The sequence below is a fragment of the Helicoverpa zea genome, chromosome 20 (assembly GCF_022581195.2).
Source record: "Helicoverpa zea isolate HzStark_Cry1AcR chromosome 20, ilHelZeax1.1, whole genome shotgun sequence".
Classification (NCBI taxonomy): domain Eukaryota; kingdom Metazoa; phylum Arthropoda; class Insecta; order Lepidoptera; family Noctuidae; genus Helicoverpa; species Helicoverpa zea.
In genome coordinates, this window is record NC_061471.1 from 10220073 (window position 1) to 10240029 (window position 19957).

General features: G+C 34.3%; 1 protein-coding gene across 1 annotated transcript in view; it reads left to right on the plus strand.

Moving 5' to 3' along the window:
• The window catches only part of LOC124640135 (neurexin-1), a 177198-nt gene that overhangs the window by 43175 nt on the left and 114066 nt on the right, over positions 1-19957 (plus strand). The window contains exon 4 of the mRNA XM_047177799.1: positions 18841-18985. Coding sequence (XP_047033755.1) covers positions 18841-18985 — 145 coding nt within the window. The remainder of the gene's footprint in view (positions 1-18840; positions 18986-19957) is intronic.

Consider the following 19957-nt stretch of genomic DNA (forward strand, 5'->3'; position numbering starts at 1 on the left):
TTTGGCCGCGATAATCGAAACGCGAACACGGGCCAAACAAAATTAAACTTTATTAAAATGAATTACGGTTAAAATCGGTTCGTGTGACATTTGTAAATGATTTATGCTATGCGTGAAATGCGAACAGTAATTGGCTGTATTAACTCGTTTGGATTACTTAATTTAAATATATTTCGATGATAGGGTACTAAAAGGTCTAAAATTGCTGATAAATGGAATTTGATGTAGGTAAACTGATCCACGCACTAATAGATTTAGTTATAATACATTAATTTATAGGTATTAGTTATTTTATTTAACAATGGGCGGAAATGATAGGTAAGTGCATCTAATTGGCAGTATTATTTTCACCTCCATTTTCGACGATGACTATAAGTATAGCTTAATGTTTGAAAAGTGGTCCTTTAGGTCCTTATATTTTAGTCAAAACTAATAACTATTTTGATAATAACAGTATGTGGATAGGACTGATTTCTTTTTGAGTTTGTATAAGTATAAATATTCATCGTATTTAAAATTTTTCCGAATATGTTTGTCAATTAATAAATGTATTTTAAGAACAATATCTACAACAGTCATATCTAACAAAACTAATCGAATGATTACGTAAGAAATCTCACATGTTTGCGTGTAGCGGCACGTCACGGCACGACCGCCGCCATCTTGGATTTAGCGTGCAACCGTTTTTATTGACACGCGAGACCGGTTTGATCCATTGCTGTTTATGGATAGTTATCAATCAGATTATTGTTATATGTGAACTTGGCTATAAATAGATCTAGTTTTTTTTTATGTGGGTTGTATTTTATTAAGGAAGGAATGTGTTAGAATTGGGGGAAAGTAATTTTCGTTTCGGAGAAATTTAATATAGATATTCTATCAAGTCTAGGACCAGTTTTTTAAGCTGTGGCTCATATAGTTTTTGATAAGCTTTCTTAGTTATTTATTGGTTGGTTTTCTAGTTGGATTTATGATAGCACTTCAACTTTTTTACGAATTTCCTGAAACATTCAGAAGTGTTTTCAATAAAAAGTCTACTACTTTCTAAGTCCATACATAGTACAATGTAAGTACATGTATTGTAGGTTATACTTAGCTAACAAGATTCAACGACCTATAACCTTGAACCGGGGCGTTTCGTTACACGCTGAAGTATTCAATCAAATGCAAACGACTTGTCCTCTGCGTTCATACCTCGCTGCAAGGTTATACGTTACCTAATAGAGGTTTAAAGCGGTAGATTATTTTTGGATCGAATTTTACTCAATATGTTTTAGAAGACTTGAAGGTAGGTATTTTATATGACAGTTAATTTTTCATTTGAAAACTTGTATGGTTATAATTATTATCAACGTTATAGATTATTATTGAACACTTTCAACAAAAGGTACACATATCTTGCTTGAATACTTACCCTTTTCATTTACTAATCAAACTCTCTCTTTTGTTAAGTAACCGCTGCGTTCAAAATGCGATGTTTGTCCGAAAGTCGAAGAAAATGTGGGGAAACTTTCTAGAGTAATTTCTTTTAAATAAGGTGCATAGGGACAAATACTGTAAACAAGCTTCACCAATCAATAGATTGATTGCATAAACAATAGTTGCTCACAAATCAATCGCTTTCTATGTTTGCATGCCGTTTTCAATTCAACAAATTGGGTACCTATTTAATAAAAGCATGAAACGGCTGCATATTTCCATCGTTAGCATTTTCAGCTGCATTATTACATTGCAGTTTGAGTAAATAAATTCGCCTGAATAATGGCCTGAAACATTACCTTCAGCTCCGCGAATAAAAACGTATATTTATCAAAATGTTCATTTTCATTCTTGAGACGTAATTTTCAAAACCGTTTGTGCATATTGCAAGCTTAAATATACCTTATCGCTTTAGTCATAGGCTCGAAATTAGTATGCACGTGTAATGGAGTTAGGACTTTCTTTATAATCAAATTCAGTGATTGATTAACATTTTCCAAAGAACGTCAGATGGGCGAAAAGTTGTCAAAGTTTTACGACATCTGTTGTCTCATAACGTTTCATTTCACACAAATGCGACACATTTATTGGTTTAGTTTCTGGGTTTATTGTTCAGGGTGATCGGTGAAATGGTGTCAAATGGTCTTAAGAGTTTTAGGATTTATGGAAATTAGCATTTTATGAGCGAGCGGATGAATAAAAAGAACTTACTTAGCGGTCGGGAACTCTTTCACAATGGTTTCATGGAATCTCAATGCTCACGTACAAAAATATGTACAAATAAAAAGTATATACTAATACGTAATTATGTGTGTCTACTAATAGCCGGTTTCTAAACAACTTTGTTGGTGGTTAATCTATTAACTTTTCCTTGAAAAAATGAATACTAAATGATAATATTTGTTTGTACACAAAAAGGATGGAAAAAATTCTTTTTATGTTTTACACAAAACACAAAAAAAAATTGAACTAAATAGATTTTTTGTGTTGACCTAAAGTTTTGCCAGATTTCCCTAACGTATACAACATTCGAAGCGATAGTAAAGTAAGAAGGTTTTATTGTCGGCTTTACTTTTGAACAAATAGAAGTAGATACAGTCTCAATACACCTTAACTGACATTTGACGATCTTGTACCGTGCATTGATTTGTTTTAGAGTGAATTAGGGGGTTTTATTCAGTAATTTAAATTCAAGATAAATTTAACTTTTTTTAAATAATGTTGTATGATCCCTTTACACCTTGTGTGCCGATCCTCGCGAGACACAATAGATTTTCTATTGTTCTCTAATAAGCGGCATACAGGAGGTTAAGATGAGGTTCACTAAAACGACAGTCAAACCATAACCAGCAGTGTATTTACTAGCCATTGATCAAATCGGTGATTAAACCGCTGAAAATTATAAGTTTATAGGTAAATGGTTCAATTTAGCCTTGGTGTCTCAAAAGGCAACATTGGACAATTGGACATTAATGTACAAGATTTGCTGCAATTATCATGTTTTTTTCTTTTTGACAATCTACAGCATAAAAAAAGTTAAGATCCAGAAGCAAATCCTCAGGCAAAGCTAGTATTTTAATACTAATTAGCACGAAACGAGACCAGTTTTCAATTTAACTCAAGTTAACAAGTCTAGCTACTAGAATGTTCTGATGTATGTTAGTATTGCAAACATCTCAGCTGTTTATATTTAATTTTCAAATGAGATTTTAGACTAATTAGTACTCTTAAGCCTTGAGCATATTAGATGGAGCTTGGAGAATAAATATGTGGGTAGTTGTACTATTGTTGAAGGTAATGAGTGGGTTGAACTAACTAAATAACTTGAGTATATACATAAATCTATTGTATATAGTTTTAGTTTTTTGATTAAAACCCCAACAATTGTGTAGATTATTATATTTAAGCTAGTTTATTGGAATTTATAAAAATATATGTTATGAATCAAAATTAGAAGTAGTTTTATGGTTTATCTACTGTGCCAGACAGGTTTTTTTAACTGTTTCTATTTTCCGACATGACAATCATTTGCAAAATTTTCATAATTAAACGAAAATAGACCAACTATGTATCCAACAAAACGGACGCCAAAATTGAAATTGAAAATCAAACACCCCAAAATCATAACCTACCACAATTTAACCGGCCTTTTTACCTCAAAAATCTAGTCCAGATTAGAAGCAAGGCTTTTCAATCTAGCTCAAGTTTGCAGACGTCCTTTCGGGTATAAACTCCTGTCTCTGTGTGCGTGCCTAGGATATGAGTTGGCATAGCAAACAACGTCCTCAGATGTGCTTAGGGCTGTTATATGTATTGCTAAGACTTTAGACTATTGCGATTGTGGTTCTTAGACTGCTTTATAATACGCATGTTACTTTTCATGATTTAGCAGAAAGGATTAATTGATAACAGTGGGATTGCTAATGATCCACGAAAAAACCATTGATATTTTTTTCTGCCTGATCAGTCGAAAATTAAAACTCAAAAGTTAAGTGCGACTCGGATTAGCACGCTGGGTTCCATATCCCCTAAAATATTTATTATACTCTAGTTTCCAATAAGTATTTGCTGTCTTAACGGCAACAGATATAAATCATCTGTGAAAAATTCAGCTATCTATCGTGGTTCTTGAGATAAAGGCTGTTGACAGACGGAACAGATGGACAGTAATCTCTTAATAACCCCTTTGGTTAAGAATTCCTAAAAACGCAGTCGCAAATCTCAGTCGCACGTGTATAACCAGCCTAAGCTTTCCACTCAAACTGAGCGTCGCTTCCCTCAAGAGATATCACGCACCTATAACTACAAACTATATGACGGTTGCATGCATGCGACATGATTAAAATCTATTCGCAAACACAGTCCAAGTTTGAAATTATCTTGTCTGTTCCGAGGTCTGGGAGCGAAAGTGGTTTAGATTCATTTGATTTTAGTGTTTAAGGGTAAATGAATATGGTTTTGTTTTTAATGATTGATAGACTTTTTTTGTGTTCAATGAAAAAAACCAAATGATTTCGACTAAATAAGGAAGGTATAAAATGGCAGTAAATTGCTGAGCTAATTTTGTTTTACTTTATTTTTCAAATATAGTGTGTACTTAATAAATAAAGTGATTTTTTACAAAAAATACATAATCGATTCCAGGACGAATCCTTGTACCTAATTCCTTCAGCACTCTCGTAGAAATTATGTAGGTCAGTAAAGACTACCTATGTCCATGACACTTCATTGAATTATCAGGCCCTTGGACCCAGTTAAACGGAAAGGGGTCAAGTGATAAGGACCTGTCTAGATCGTACTAAAGGCTCGACGCCTCTGTCGTACTCAAGAGGTGTCCTGGACATTGTGTGTTTGGCCATTACAAACGTAGGTAGGTAACTATCAGAAATTACCAACGTTGATTGGTTGAGTTAAATTATGCCAAGTTGCTTTAAATAAAAAGCAGAAGTTTTTGTATCATATAATACATATATATTAAGACTGAAATCACTAACCCGCATTGAGCAACCGAGGTGATTAACGCTCAATCCTTCTCCGTATGAGAGAAGGCTGTGCCCAGCAGTGGACGATAAAAAGGCTGTCACGATGAATACATAAATGTTAGTCTTTAAGGTGCATATCCATGGGCCAATGTAGCCAGAAAATAAAGGCATTGATTTGGTTTAATAAGGTTAAGCAATGCTTTTCGCCCTCGGTCCGTGGTTGAACCATCTTGACACGAGCAGTTCCTCTGTAGTTCGGCGCATTCCGGCTTGCATTTGAACATCTATGAACAGTCGTTACAGGTTATTTTAGTTTACTATACTATACATAGTTTGTGCACCCATATCATCCCTACAATACGAGGAAAACTTCAAGCCTTAGATTTTTCACGTAACTTTATCCCCGTGGCCCATATATCCCCCACTTCCCGGGTGTGTGCTCGATCGCTGTGGTTATCCGTTCCTCTTTAATCGCGAACCAGTTATTGTGAAAACTGTGTGGCTGACAGAGTTTTTATTGAGTACCTATATAGTGTTTGAGGAAAAAAATTGAAAGAAATTTGTATTATTGTATGTTTGGATTTGAAATATGGTTTGCGTCACTGTGTGTCTACGAAAAAAAATCTACACCTAGGTATATTATGGCTGCCGATAAAAAAAAATACATAAGTTTAATAAACATTAAAGTTATTGTAAAAGTGTTCGGAGTCGATTACTTCTCTATAGAAATCGTACAGAAGTATCGGTGACCATTCCAAAATGAATGTTGGGCTTTTACTATTGTAGTTACTATTATTTATTAACTTAAGATAACTTGTACACCAGGGTCGCCGGGCCAATAACATTTGGCGAGACCATAACAGGGACAAACAAATATGAATAATTGTATCAAGTACATAATATAAGAAATTGTTTATATAAACACATACGATAGACCACAGGAGACGTCACTGTCTAGACAGAAAATAAACAAAGCTTGTGGAATCTTAGAAGTGGCTTCAAGCGTGACTCACTCGAAAATATAACCGACAAGTAATGTACAGAAGGACCAGTACTTATAAAAAGTTTTTACTCAAACATGACTAAACAGAAAACAAGTCTGTGGAAAGGAAAAACAAGTAATCATCATTACTTACCCGACTGCTAAGAGGTTTTATTTCTCCAATTTTTTTATTATTCTTAAAACACAGCAATTGCATACATTTGCGTTTCATATTCTTAACTTAAATTAATGCTTAAATTTTGGTTACAAATTGCCGAAATCTTTCATAATTATTTGTTAACCAAGTTTTTTTAATGTTACTCATTGTATTTTGACCTTCTGTCTATTACTTTGACGCTTGAAAGCACTTCAATTCGGCCACCAAGGATAGCGAGTAGTGGTTTCACAAAAATTACAACGTGTCTTCTTTCAGTGAACCTACGTTTCTACAGATCAATAATCATCTTGACTCATAACTTTACTGTCACCTTAAAAAAATATTTAGGGAAGATTGCACAATTTAATTATAACGATAACCAAACCATAACCAGCCATGAAATTGCCGGCCATTTGTCAAAATGCGATTTGACGGCTGGATTTCGGTTACCGTTAAACCTCTAGTTAAATGGTGCAATCCATCCTTAATGAGTTAGATTTGCGAGTCTCTAATGGAATAATGAGACTGTTTTGCAAGATGCTAAATCTTTATCAAATATAAAACGAGATAATTACTTCAACATAAAGCATTTGAGTCTGAAATAACACCGATTATTTCGACAATCATTCTAAAACAGCAAAAAGTCACCAAAAACTAAAGCTACATACACACACACGTTTTTCAAAAGCCAATAAACTCGCATCACGGACCCGCCTGTGTGCACCCATTTTTCCTAGCCAGCGTTACCCAAAGTTCACAGCATAAATATTAATGTCCCCTACATATTTATGTTCCGCTCGCTGTTTTTATTTAATTAAATTACGACGGTTTAGCTGACATAGATTTTTGGGATGTTTTCCCCGTTTTATTTTTGGTGTTTATATATGTTGACATGCTTTTAGTGGGCCTTGGATCTTACGAAATATAAGAGAGGATTATCCAGGGAATTAAAAGTATGTAAAGGCTTAAATTCTTATATTTCACCGACATCCCAAAAAGGAGGAAGGAGTTTTTAAAATGTTTTTTCCTTTAAGTGAAAATTATATATAATTATATTCTAGAATCTATTTAATCTTAAAATGTAGGTATATACGAAATTGGTCCTTTGAGTCTCAAGTTTTTTGGATGTTTATTCTGAAGTTGTTTGGTCGAATAACGTCGAGAAACTGAACATTTACGGCTATTGCTTACGCCCACATACGATGCGTGGGAAGTCCTTTATTGTACATTACAGTATTGTGAAACAAAAATAGTTCATAGACTTTAAGTTTCATTAGAGTATTGCTTGAATGAAGAAAAGTAGAATGTCAAGAACATATTTTCATGTCGGTTTAAAGAACACAGTTTAGTCAAGACTCAAATCAAGGTAAGAGAAAGCATTGCCATACTATTAAAGATAGCATACTTAACACGTTCGCGTGAGCAATCTCATTTTTAAATGTTGGTACTGTGGCGCACCTTTTTCGCACACAAAATTAAACCAAGTCTTAAGACGTCCCGCCGTTATACGTAGTCTTATAATCTGTGTTATGTGGCGCAACGTTATTTCACGTCCGACGTCTATAAACGTTGTCGCCACCACATAGGTCTGACATGGTCCGTCAAAATAAATATGACAATCTAGAGGCCGTCGTACGACGTTGGGCCTTTTCATACTTATATCAATACGACGTTGTAAGACGTTGCTTACGCGAACGTGTTAAAGCTCTACACATGGACAATGACGCAAACACAAGCCATTTAGGTTAATGGAGAACCATTCACAGTGACACATTAATTCGGACTACAAGTAACACAGTTTTTACAACCGGCCCGTGCCAAGGGACGGTAATTAAAACTTTCTACATAAACACGGATGTGCCTACTCTGAAATTCATGAATATATATGATTTTGTTTGTCGTTTACAAGTTTAAAGAGACCTAAACAAGTAAAGGGCTTGGCTTGGATTGATTTGAGTATAAGTCAATACAGTGATATTCAGATATTTTTTACCGACTTTAAAAAAAGTAGGTTGGCAGTTTGATCCGTATAAATGTGTGTATGTGGCTATTTGCGCGATTATCTCATGTTTGGTTGAATTGATTTTGATGCGGTTTTCTTTAAAGTAAATGAAAGAAAGAGTATTTAAAAATAGGTAGTTGGTACATCATGGCCACCTAGTGGTTACAGTACCGGAATCCTAAGTACGACTGTGTGGGTTCGATGCCAGGACGGGCGAGTACCAATATAACTTTTACAAATTATAGATACATTTTAAGTATTTAAGGCAATAATGATTGACTAAAAGTAAAATATGAACATGTTAAATAAACATGGCCACTCAATCATTTGTTTCCCCCACTCTTTAAATAAAAAACATAAACCCCAAAATACACCACGACCGTTCAACTCAATTACGATTAAATTGTTTAACCAACAGACTGTCAACACATGACACGACCAAAGAGATCAGTTATATCGAATTGAACTGATGTCCTATCATCGGATTTGTTCGCTGTCATTCTCGTTATACGATTTCAAAATCCAATATGGCGTACTGACATATAAATTATGTGAAATCTGAATAGCAGATTTTCTGTTGTGGATTGTTTGTTTGAAGTTTTTTTTGTGGTTCAGTGATATTGTTGAAGGTTAAGCTACTTTTACTGAGGTTGATTTAGGGATGGGATTGGTCTAATCAGATACATTTATTCATATAACTTGATAAAATTACTGTATACTAACTGGTTGTTTTTACCCTCGTCTCGTGGGTTCCCACGACTTACTTACTTCCTGTACTAGAATAAAATACAGCATATGCTACTCGGGGATAGTGTAGCTCTATAACAGTGAAATGAGTTTTCAATTTGGTTCAGTAGTTTCGGAGCTTTTATAGTGTACAAACAAATAAACGTTTCCTCCTTACTATATAATGTAAGTAAAAAAACGTTTCCTCCTTATTATATTATTATAAATATAGATTTTAGTTACCCAGGTAAAACTAAATTAGATACGTTAAATTATACCAAATTCCAATAAATTGGTTCCAAATTGCTTTAAGCCCTTAAAGAGTCTACTAAAGCCTTCTGATTTACGGAAAGGCCTGTAATTTAGTAGGGTCGGGCTAATTTAACCGGAAATATCCGGTTACCTCGCGTAAAAAATACTGTTTGCTTAGGACCAAAGTTTGGTCCAATGTTTGGACAAACATTGTATGTAAGTTACTCTTAATGTATGTTGGGCAATATTCAGGGTGACATGTTACTCCGTATAGCTATTGATACTGACTATAATTAAATATGATTGTGTTAATCAAAGTTCATTACACTTCCAAGACTCCACAATTTTTTGGAAAGCGAGTTCAATCCATACTTTTCAACTATTAATCATTTTCCTCAAAGTTCAGATTGTCAAGACTTTCATGACACAGGTGTACTAGTACACATAATGTTACCCAAAGATGCTTGGAAAAGGGCTTGACAGAATTTGAAGCTTCAATTCTGCGGATTCAGAAACTTCTAAACCACGTTTCCTCAAAATGTTTTCCTTGAGGCTGTATTTTAGGAACGAGGTCTAATCTTAAAATATTTCAATTGATCCTAGCATCCCCTCTTGTTTACATATATCAATTTCCTTTCCAATTCACTGTCGTATCTTTTGTCCCACTTAGTATCGACTGTTCATTATTTCTTCACTTTATTTTAAAACAAAACACACAAGTGAAGGAACTTGAGAAACTTATGAACTATTTCGATCTCGTGCCATGTTACGAGATGCAAGGAAACTTTTCCTTTATATATAACTAGCTAGTTAGCGACTGGCTTCAAATTGTTTTAACAAAGAGTATTTTGTATTATAAGTTTGGAAACCGTATCAAGTAAGAAGTTTGCATGTGTGTAGTCTTGATAGAACTAATTGGGTTGATGATAGTAATGTGTTACTGCACAGAAGGCAAAACATTCTATAGAGCTTCGCCCTAGCGGCATGCTCCTGTCATTTGAGTGTACAAGATGATTAAAAAAATATGGCTGCATTTCTACTGCTTAATAGTTCAAAAAACTACAATGATATCGAAATAACTTAGGTTACCTGGACATAAAGTACCAAAGCTAAAGATTTGTTAAATAGCAAACATAGACTATACCTGACGATAATCAAATCATAACCAGCCGAAATTGTCGCCCATTGGTCAAATCAGCGATTCGACTATTGAAAATGTAAATGTTATAGGTAAATGGTACAACTAGCCGAAGGGTGCAGTTGATAGTGCAAAGTTAATAACCAGCCTCAGCAATTTACAATCAATGAGAGCAACTAATAAACGCTACCGAACGTAAAAGTTAATCAAACACAAACTAATTAACTAATAGAATCGACGTTCCATTCAAAAGTCACATCAGGCAGGTAAAGTAGTATTTTTTCACAAAATTACTCCAATAAAAGTGGGATACAGTTGCGTTAGGAATTTTAATTGAGTTCACCGGTTTGGTGTGTGTTACAAGTGATAGGCGAGAAACTCAAGAATTATTTTCTTTAGCATAAAACAAATTAAGGAAAAAAGTTAACTTCCAACTACATTTTTACGGTTCCGTACCCAAAGGGTAAAACGGGGCCCTATTGTTTTGCTCCTGTCCGTCCGTCCGTCTGTCACCAGGCTGTATCTCATGAACCGTAATAGTTAGGAAGTTGAGAGTCACATTATGATGTATTTCTGTTGCCGCTATAACAACAAATACTGAAAACTAGAATAAAGTAAATATTTTGGGGGGCTCTCATACAACAAACATGATTTTTTAGCTCATTTTAAATAATGGTACGGAACCCTTATTGCTCGAGTCCGACTCGCCTTAACCGGTTTTTAGAGGAAAAATAAATACGTGTATGTACTTATGTAGTTTCTTTGTGAGTCGGACGACATTTCGTTTTCATTTTTGTATATAAAAGGTCGGCCTCTGTTTGTGAATGTTCAGTATTTAGGTCGCAGTATGAAATAGACAGTTTAATTATTATTTTGGAATTGTGGTAAATAATTTTTCTTTGGTAAAATAATTATACATTTTTGTTATAAAATTACTATTTTATTTTACCCAAAAGGTCAAAAATAACACAAATACATACCTTTACCCTTTCGGTACTTTCACACAAAAGTAATTTACTATAACTTCGTATAATTTTATCACTTAAAACTAACTGGAGTAAAAGCTTCTGAAACAAGATGGTGTCCACAAAATATGGCGTCATTAATACGAAATTCCTTTGTTTTCCTCTTTTATCCGACTAAAATAAGTTCCTACCATTTTCAGGTTAACAAAGATGTTTCTAGACTATCTATTAGGGTTGAAAGGGTTAATGACCTGAAGATCTTAAGGGTTGTATTTGTAAGTAATGTCTTTATTTCTACATTTAGAATTTAGATTTTTTTTTTGCTCATAAGCTTTTTGGCGGGTTTTTTTATGGAGGCTTCAAATTAAGACAGAATAAAATATCTTTGCATAAAAGAAAAATTATAAATGTTTTTTTGTATCTTCTTCTTCTCGTAAATATCTCTTTTTTATCGTAAATATTTATTTCCGTTGGGTTTTAGTACATACCATTTATATACAAACTATCTACAATTAAATATCAAGAATAATGAAAAACATCGAAAAACTCCACAAAATATTAATTGATCTAAGTTACGATCAAAATGTTTCACCGATATCTGTTCAACAGTTATTACGGTATTTACTATGACAAACTATCAAATATCTACGCTAAAAAAATCTTATCACACACAAAAACAAAGGTAGGAACAAAAGTCTATCAAAACTAGAGCATCACAAAACCACTATAACCCCGAATGTTACCGAAAATAAAACTACGTGTCGCATCTGTACTCTATCTCATATTCTTTGCCCACATTCCTATTCCGTGTTAAGAGTTTTTTATGGGGATAAAATGGAAAACTGCTGACTATCTGACATATGGTGACCGTATTTTCTGACAAATGGTTCTGACATTGTTTTGAGTTCGTTGCATTATTGTTGAGGCAAATAGTATGCTCTGTTGGCTATTTTGTTATTTATCTTTGTTAGGGGAAAAGGTATGACAGTAGTTTTGTATTTTGCATGTTTAATGTGTAGGCATGTTTGCTATATTAATTCTTAAAGAGATGTAATAATGATGAGGGAACTTAGTTTAAAATGCGATTAAGAAAATAGCAGTTAATGAATAAATATAACAAATGTAGGCTAGCTAGTTAGCTAATTTCGGTTCAAGTCAGTTTGTAAGGCTGTGATTGTGAAGTTGTGTTTCATATAATATTCTTTATGATAACTTTTGCAGAGCTTATACCCAACTTTTTACTTAGTATCAGAATTTCGAGTCCTTTTATACTTGTCAATAAAACAAGATAACAGATATCATTAATTATTATTCAAATTATAACTTAATAACGTTGTCGTGCTAGTAATGAGACCAGAGAGGTCCAAAAGAAAATATACATTTTGCTCCTAATTAGAAACTTGATAATAATTTCATTATTTTGGTCCTTCGCTTCGGGTCTATGAATCGATGTCATTAGTGGTCGCTGAATTAAAAGCCGTATCTAAATTAAAGAGAATATCATGTTTTTGATGTTTTATTTTATTACTCGTATATAAATTAGCTAGCTTCTGCCAGTGGTTTTACCCGCGTCCTGTAGGAACTAGTACGCAAATCTGGATAAAAAGTGGACTTCCTTGATAAATTGGAGCACTGAAATTACTTTTCAATACTTCCTGTCGAATATTCTGTCCAATATTTCCTGAGATGAGCGCGTTCTAACAAATTCTTGAGCTTTATAAAGTTAGTAAAGATTGAAAAATAAATGTATTTTTTTTGGGATCAAAATGAAATTATTCTCTTTTGTATCTCAATATACTAGAAACGAATAAAATCAATAAACCAGGACGAATTTGGATTTGGTTGCTAACCAAATCCAAATTCGTCCCCACGTTGCACAGCCACAAAATATTTCAGTCTAATAACTAACCTCAAAACAGAGATGACAACGAAACGCTCTCACGCGTTATTATTTACACACCAGTGCAATCCGGTTCGTCGCGGTAAATTCCGGTAAAAACTGGTTCCGTGCGGTTAAAACTAGTTTTTCAAGTGTTAACTACACTTCTGCGTGACCCAGTTATAACTGGTTTGGGTTTGGCTCGTTACGGGGGACTGAGTCGGCTGCAGTCACGTTCTGCTGTCTGCTTGTTTGTCTTTCTGCATCATTATGCGCTAACTATTAATTTGTTGGGTTTTTTAACTACCAGGACTAGCTTGTGAGTATGGACTTTTTTATAGAAATAATGAGGTATAAAATATAACATAGTGGTGACTTCGACTAAATCGATTGGGCCGCGGGATTGTTCGAAAGAGTTACCGTGGCCATGGCACATAAGAAGTCTACTAAAGAACATGATAGGTTTTAGACGTTCTTGTGGCTCTGTCGGTACGGCTGGTTCACAAGTTTAAAGTCGCTCAGCGGGCTATGGAAAGGGCTATGCTCGGCATTTCTCTGAGGGATCGCATCAGAAATGAGGTAATCCGTCAGAGAACCAAGGTCATCGACATAGCCCACCGAATCAGCAAGCTGAAGTGGCAGTGGGCTGGCCATATTAGCCGAAGAACCGATAACCGTTGGGGTAAACGAGTTCTAGAGTGGAGACCACGCCTCGGCAAACGTAGTGTAGGACGTCCTCAGGCACGGTGGAGTGATGACTTGCGCAAGACGGCTGGCAGGAGCTGGATGCGAGAAGCTGAAAATCGATCTCAGTGGCGTGCACTTGGAGAGGCCTATGTCCAGCAGTGGACTGCGATAGGCTGATGATGATGATGAGGTTTTAGACTAAATCGATTGCTAATAATCGACGATCATAGAACAGATGTATGCTGAAAACGTGTCTTCCAAATAAAAGTAAGTACCCAAAAACGAGAAGACACATAGCTTCAATACGAAATCCTTTAAAATCCGCTGAAATTGACGTGTCGAACTGGTTCTTTGGTTTTATCTCCGACTGCATTAAGGCTCCGTTCTCTGATTCTGAATGTAGAATTTTCGTCTACATCATGATCTTTTAGAACCTGCTGCATCTAATAATGATGAAGGAATATCTTCAGTATGTTTTGCGTTGCAATGCATTGTATTTTTCAAATAAATTCGAAAAAGAGAACTATTAATAGTGATAAAAGTATGAAAATGATGCAAAAAAAAGAAAAAATAGGGTCTAAACAGGCTTATATTGTATTGGCTATATTGTTCGATTGAAGCAAAATCGACTATTTAACCACTGTAATAAACATTATTTACTTGCATACAATCATAAAGTGGTCTTAAAAAATTTATCGTTACGGTAAAGTTTCATACATATAACTGCGAACAAAACGTATGCCTTGCGAGTGTAGTAGTAATATATCAAGAGGTATCTTCTTTATCCGGCCTCGGACGTAAGGACCAGGGTTTTGGGGAAGCGGATGTAGATTTCGGGGGTTTGGGCATAAACCTTTTTATTGTGACGTTTTATATTGTGTGGTGTACGTGAGTCTTCGAGATATTGGGATTGGATGCGTGAGTTGTATTGGTGCGGGTAATCTGAACTATACTAGTATTGTAAAGCTGAAGAGTTTGTTGGTTTGTGTGCTGAACAACGGTAACCTCAGGAACTTCTAGCAGTATTAGAAACTAGAAAGCTCTTTTATGCAAGAAGGCATTGGGTTATTTTTTAGTCCCCTCCGGATGAAAGTTAAACTGCTAGCTAAATCTATGAAACATGTGAATTAACTAAGAAATTCCGAATTCCTCGTTGACATATTGCTATAGTAATTTTAAAACACATAATTTTTAAAATATCGGGCAAAAGCAAAGGAAATTCTCTGGTATACAGTTAATGTTGGTAACACGATACGATAATCGCTTCCTATCCGATCTACTCGTTTATCAAAAATTATATGTTAAAACAAATTGTCGGCATTACATTTTAATACAAAACGCTTGCCCGATCCTTATGATTGATTCAAAGTATAGACGTAAAGCGACCTCGAGAAGATTCAATAAAATCCAGTACAATAACTTTACCCAAACGCGTAGCTACCCTACAAGGCTGTGACCTATTTTCCAGCTATTTTCTTAGGACAAAGAAAATAGAATAAGGCATAGTACGAGATAATATGATGTAATGCCTAGCCGTTATACCGAAACTGTTTTAGTCTTTTAGTAGGACTAGAATGTATTAAAGTTTTGGGTTTAAATGTTTAAATGTAATTGGATTTTATTTGAATGTTGTCTTTTAGTAAATGTGGTTAGATAGCCTATGTATTGGCTTATGTGGAAGGCAATAAGTTTTTTTTTAGCCGACTGTGCGAAGTGGTTCCCAAAGGACGCGGGTGTAAGTGGAAGGTATAATATGTTATATTCAGCACATATCCTATGCAATCTGTAGTTTACACACACACACATTCAATATTTGTGCACTCCACAAAAATATATCTATCGGAAATCGCTTAGATTTTACTGTTTCCGACGCGTTAGAGTTAGTCAGACCGCTTAGTCAGAACATGGACGATTGAAAGTCTAGACATGGTTTTAGTCTAGCCTTATGATTGTTATTAAAACTATCGAAGTGCGAGTGTAGTTACATTATACATCGATATGAAATCAAGTGTTACTTTTGTTTGGATCATACCATAAATTCTTTAGGGAAATTTAATTGTACATAACTGAAGTCTCTTTTTTCAACAATATGAAATTACAAAACATTCACTCAGATAAAAACCACTTTCTGTTGTTTTAACATACATCAACTGACCCCATGTTGTTACCTGAAACCAAGCACAGTCCATAGACTGTAAAAAAACAAAATGAGATAAATTCTCATTTTAACATGTATTATTCAATATTCCAAAGAAACCAGACGTTCCCAATTTATACAAAAACTTTACTAAATAACACAAATGTCTTCACGAAACACGAAACTTATTAAAATATATGATAACTAATTGTTAGTACAAACAAAGTTTTGAGGCCGTTCCGAACTCTTGTCTGAGTTTAGCTCAGACTAATCTATAGATCGAAGTTAGGCTGTAAACTTGTAAGACATTTACCATTAAGTATTCATTGCTTGTTGGAACTTAGTTATGAAGTTGTGGGTCCTAATCTAGTGGGCGATGGAGACGGTCCATTGGCTTTTAGCGCCTTTGGATAGTCCGAATGTACTTGTGGAGGTACCGTTTTATTGTCTGTCTGTAACCTACTAGTTATTCTTTCTTTCTCACAAAAAATATGAATATTCGAAAGTAATTCTGTCTGTTTGGCTTTCACACTATACTGATTTTTTTTTCATTTATATCGGTTAAATGAAATTTACAGGCATTTAGTCGAAAGCCTTAGAAAAAAAGTTATGCAAAAAAGTTGCGAGAGATATATGTGAAAATGTATTGTCCAATTTCATATTTCGACACGTCTAAAATATTCTTAACTAATAAAAATACGCACAATAAAGATCTGGCATCAATACGATTTCTACTTGTCTACATTGGCTTTGTAGTTTTTGTATTTCAAAATTTATGAAAAAACAGAAAAAGTTTAAGTTAGAAATGAGAATTTGTTTTCGATACGTATGTATGTTGAATTTGTATTTATTTCAAATCTCTATTGGGTGATTTGATGGCGCCATTTTCTATCCTTTCGATATCTATTGTACGTATATGAAAAAATGGGTTCAATGACATTTAGGTCGTCCTAGATGTTATTGTTATGTTTATCCTTACTTTACATTGTAAATACGAAAGTGGGTCTATCTGTCTGCCAGTCCGGCTTTCACATCAAAACTACGTAACCAATAAAAAAATGGTACACCGATATAGGTAGTCTAAAGCTTGCGAAATGACTCAAGCTACTTTTTACCCCTTTTGACGACCTCGATGGCGCAATGGTCACCGTGCCGGACTGCCGGACCTGAGGTCCCGGGTTCGATTCCCGGTTCGGTCGACATTTGTGTGATGAGCATGCTTTTTGGCCGTGGTCTGGGTGTTACAATATGTATTTATAAATATGTATATATGTAGCTATATGTAGTTTATCAGTTGTGTTAGCACCCATAACACAAGTTAATTAATAACTTACCATGGGGCTAACCGACCGTGTGTGAAAAGGTGTCCCGACATTATTTATTTATTTATTTACCCGAATGCTGGAAATTTACACGGGACGCGAGTGAAACGTTGGAGAATAAGCGATTGCATTAAATATGTAATTAATATCACTCCTGTTAATAGAATTATCATGTCCATCATTCGTTGAAACGGCCTTAATATTTCACTTCCATTTCGGCATAATTCTTCCTTACGCCTCCATCATCATGAAAATTAACATCATCCCAAAAAATGGCTTCAGCAATATTCCTTTTTATTACTTTTGTGTTCCCGTGGAAATTATCTGCGTAACTTTTGTAAGTTGTAACAAAATTCTGACGGCAAACGCCCATAGGGACGGGAATTTTTAAAAAGCAATAATTTTACAGTCTCCTAGAATGTTAAAGTAATTAAATAAGTTTGTTTTCTTTTGCTGTAAGTTTCTGTGGTACGAGTAATTGGGATATAGTTGTTGTTATAGTTATAATGTGCAGTTGCTTTCTTCTTAATTAAGATTATGGGAGTCGGTGCTTTTAGTGCACATTGTGAGTGCATTGTGTGGTTTGTAACGGTTGGGTTTTGCTGGAAGAGACAATAGTATTTAAAGAAGGAATTACTGGGATAATCTTTTTAGTGTAGGATGGAATTAATCCGCGCAGTTAGTATTAAAAATAATAGGACAAAAATAAATCATATCCAGGGTCTTTCATACTGTACGATGATACGTACATAAGTGATTTTTAATGAATGTCAAATATTATTAATCATTATCAACAACACCCCCGTAAATGTTTTGCTATCAATTTTGACTCTCTCAGCGACTTTTAAATATGTTGTGTTGATATTCACACAACCAAAATAAAATAGTTTACCCGAATTCAATACAAAATCGTAAGCTACTCCGCACCGCATTCGAAATACTTTCTTTTCCAACTATTTTACTTTGCGATTATTCTAGAAACAAAGCTACAGTAAATAGAGTTAAAGCAATTTTAAAGCAAGCTTCTAGCGACCATGTCACCCTGAAATATTGCTCTACAGTGCAGAGGAGGACGCAAGATAAATTGTTGTTAGCCATCTCTGTCTACCAGTGACGAATGTTCTTTAAAAATCGTATTTTATTAAAAATATTTTAAACGTATACCGTTGTGAAAACCTTACTCGGTACTTGAATGGGTTTTATTATTTGAAATTTATTTTCCACGTCTCATAGTTACGGCTTGAAATAAATCCAATTACTTTAAAGCTGAACGAGAGAAAAGAAAAATAGGATATGCTGGTGTTTTTCATCGTTTTATACGTACACTGGTCTTTTTTCAATCAATTTGGGAAATTGGTCCTTTGTTCCGTAACAAGATTTCTGGTCTTTCAGTACGTGAAAGTTGATTCTCGCACTGTTCTTTATTGTATTTTAAGGTGGCTTATTTTCAGATAGTGTTTCAGATTTCGTACCCTTTATTCTGACCTTTATAGCTAAGAATAGATATCTTTATATTACTTGATACACATTTATGGTGTTTTGATAGTTTACAATTTAAAAATAGTTTCTGATGACTTTACAATATTTGACTGTTTTTATTTTCTCTTACGCTACCTTTTGTTTTGTTCGAAGGTACAACTCAAAACTGACAACATTAGCGCTACCTTCAGTGATATTCGAGCCCAAGTTCCGAGGGTCAGTGCGTAATCTGGTGTACTCCGACCTGCCTGGACAGCCGCCGCGGAGACAGGAGTTGAGGCATTCCAGGGATTTGAAGGTAAGTCTTAGAAAATGTATTTAGTGGTAGTCTGGTAAATAATATGAACTGAAATTTGTTATGTTTAACAGTGTGTTAAGACTCTTATACCAAAAGCTTTTCAGATTCTTTTGGAAATTAATGGAGCTCAATGGGAATCAATGTTCCACAGTGGACGTCCTATGACTAAAATAATAATGAGTTAGAATAGAATCATTTATTTGCCATAAACATGTGTATGGGGGATGTGTAGGGAGGAGTTAAGTTTTCTTTTAAAGTCGTTTTGGAAACTTTAATATGATTTAGCATGACTTTAAAGACTTTACTTTGAATTTTTATTTACCGAATATAACAGTAATTGTAAGCTTACAAATACTAGTCATAAATAATGAGACAACTTCTTTACCAAAGAAAACTGACTCCAAATATGTAACACAAGTCCTAACTTTATTTGCGCGAACTTTACATTACTTCAGCATACCAAGAATCTAAGTTCAAACAAAAAAACTACGTTAAAAACAATCAGGAGTTTCCCAGCAGTCGACAATAGGAAACTTATGAATAAATCTATTTAAATTCAAGACATTGTTTTATGGTAATATAATTTACTTAGTTCAACAAATACCTTTAATGATTTTTATTTTATCAAGTGCGTTGAATTATTAGGTAGGTAACTTTAAACGAGTCGATTTGTGTGGTAATAATATGACATTTACAAGTAGCGGCTGACGTCATTATTTTATGAAAGTTTTTCGATAAAGTAGATAGCGCTTTTACTACGATTGTAGTTTTTAAGAATCTATACGAATTTAGATAATTATGTATAAAAATAAATATATAGAAAAAACAATGAGAATATAAAGAGATTATTTTTTTATCAAACAACTTATATTCTAGCAAATACACATTACACAAACATTTATTTTCCACGGATTCGTTATTAAATAAGGACTTCACATCTTAATATCAGGTTTCTAGGAACCTAGTATTACT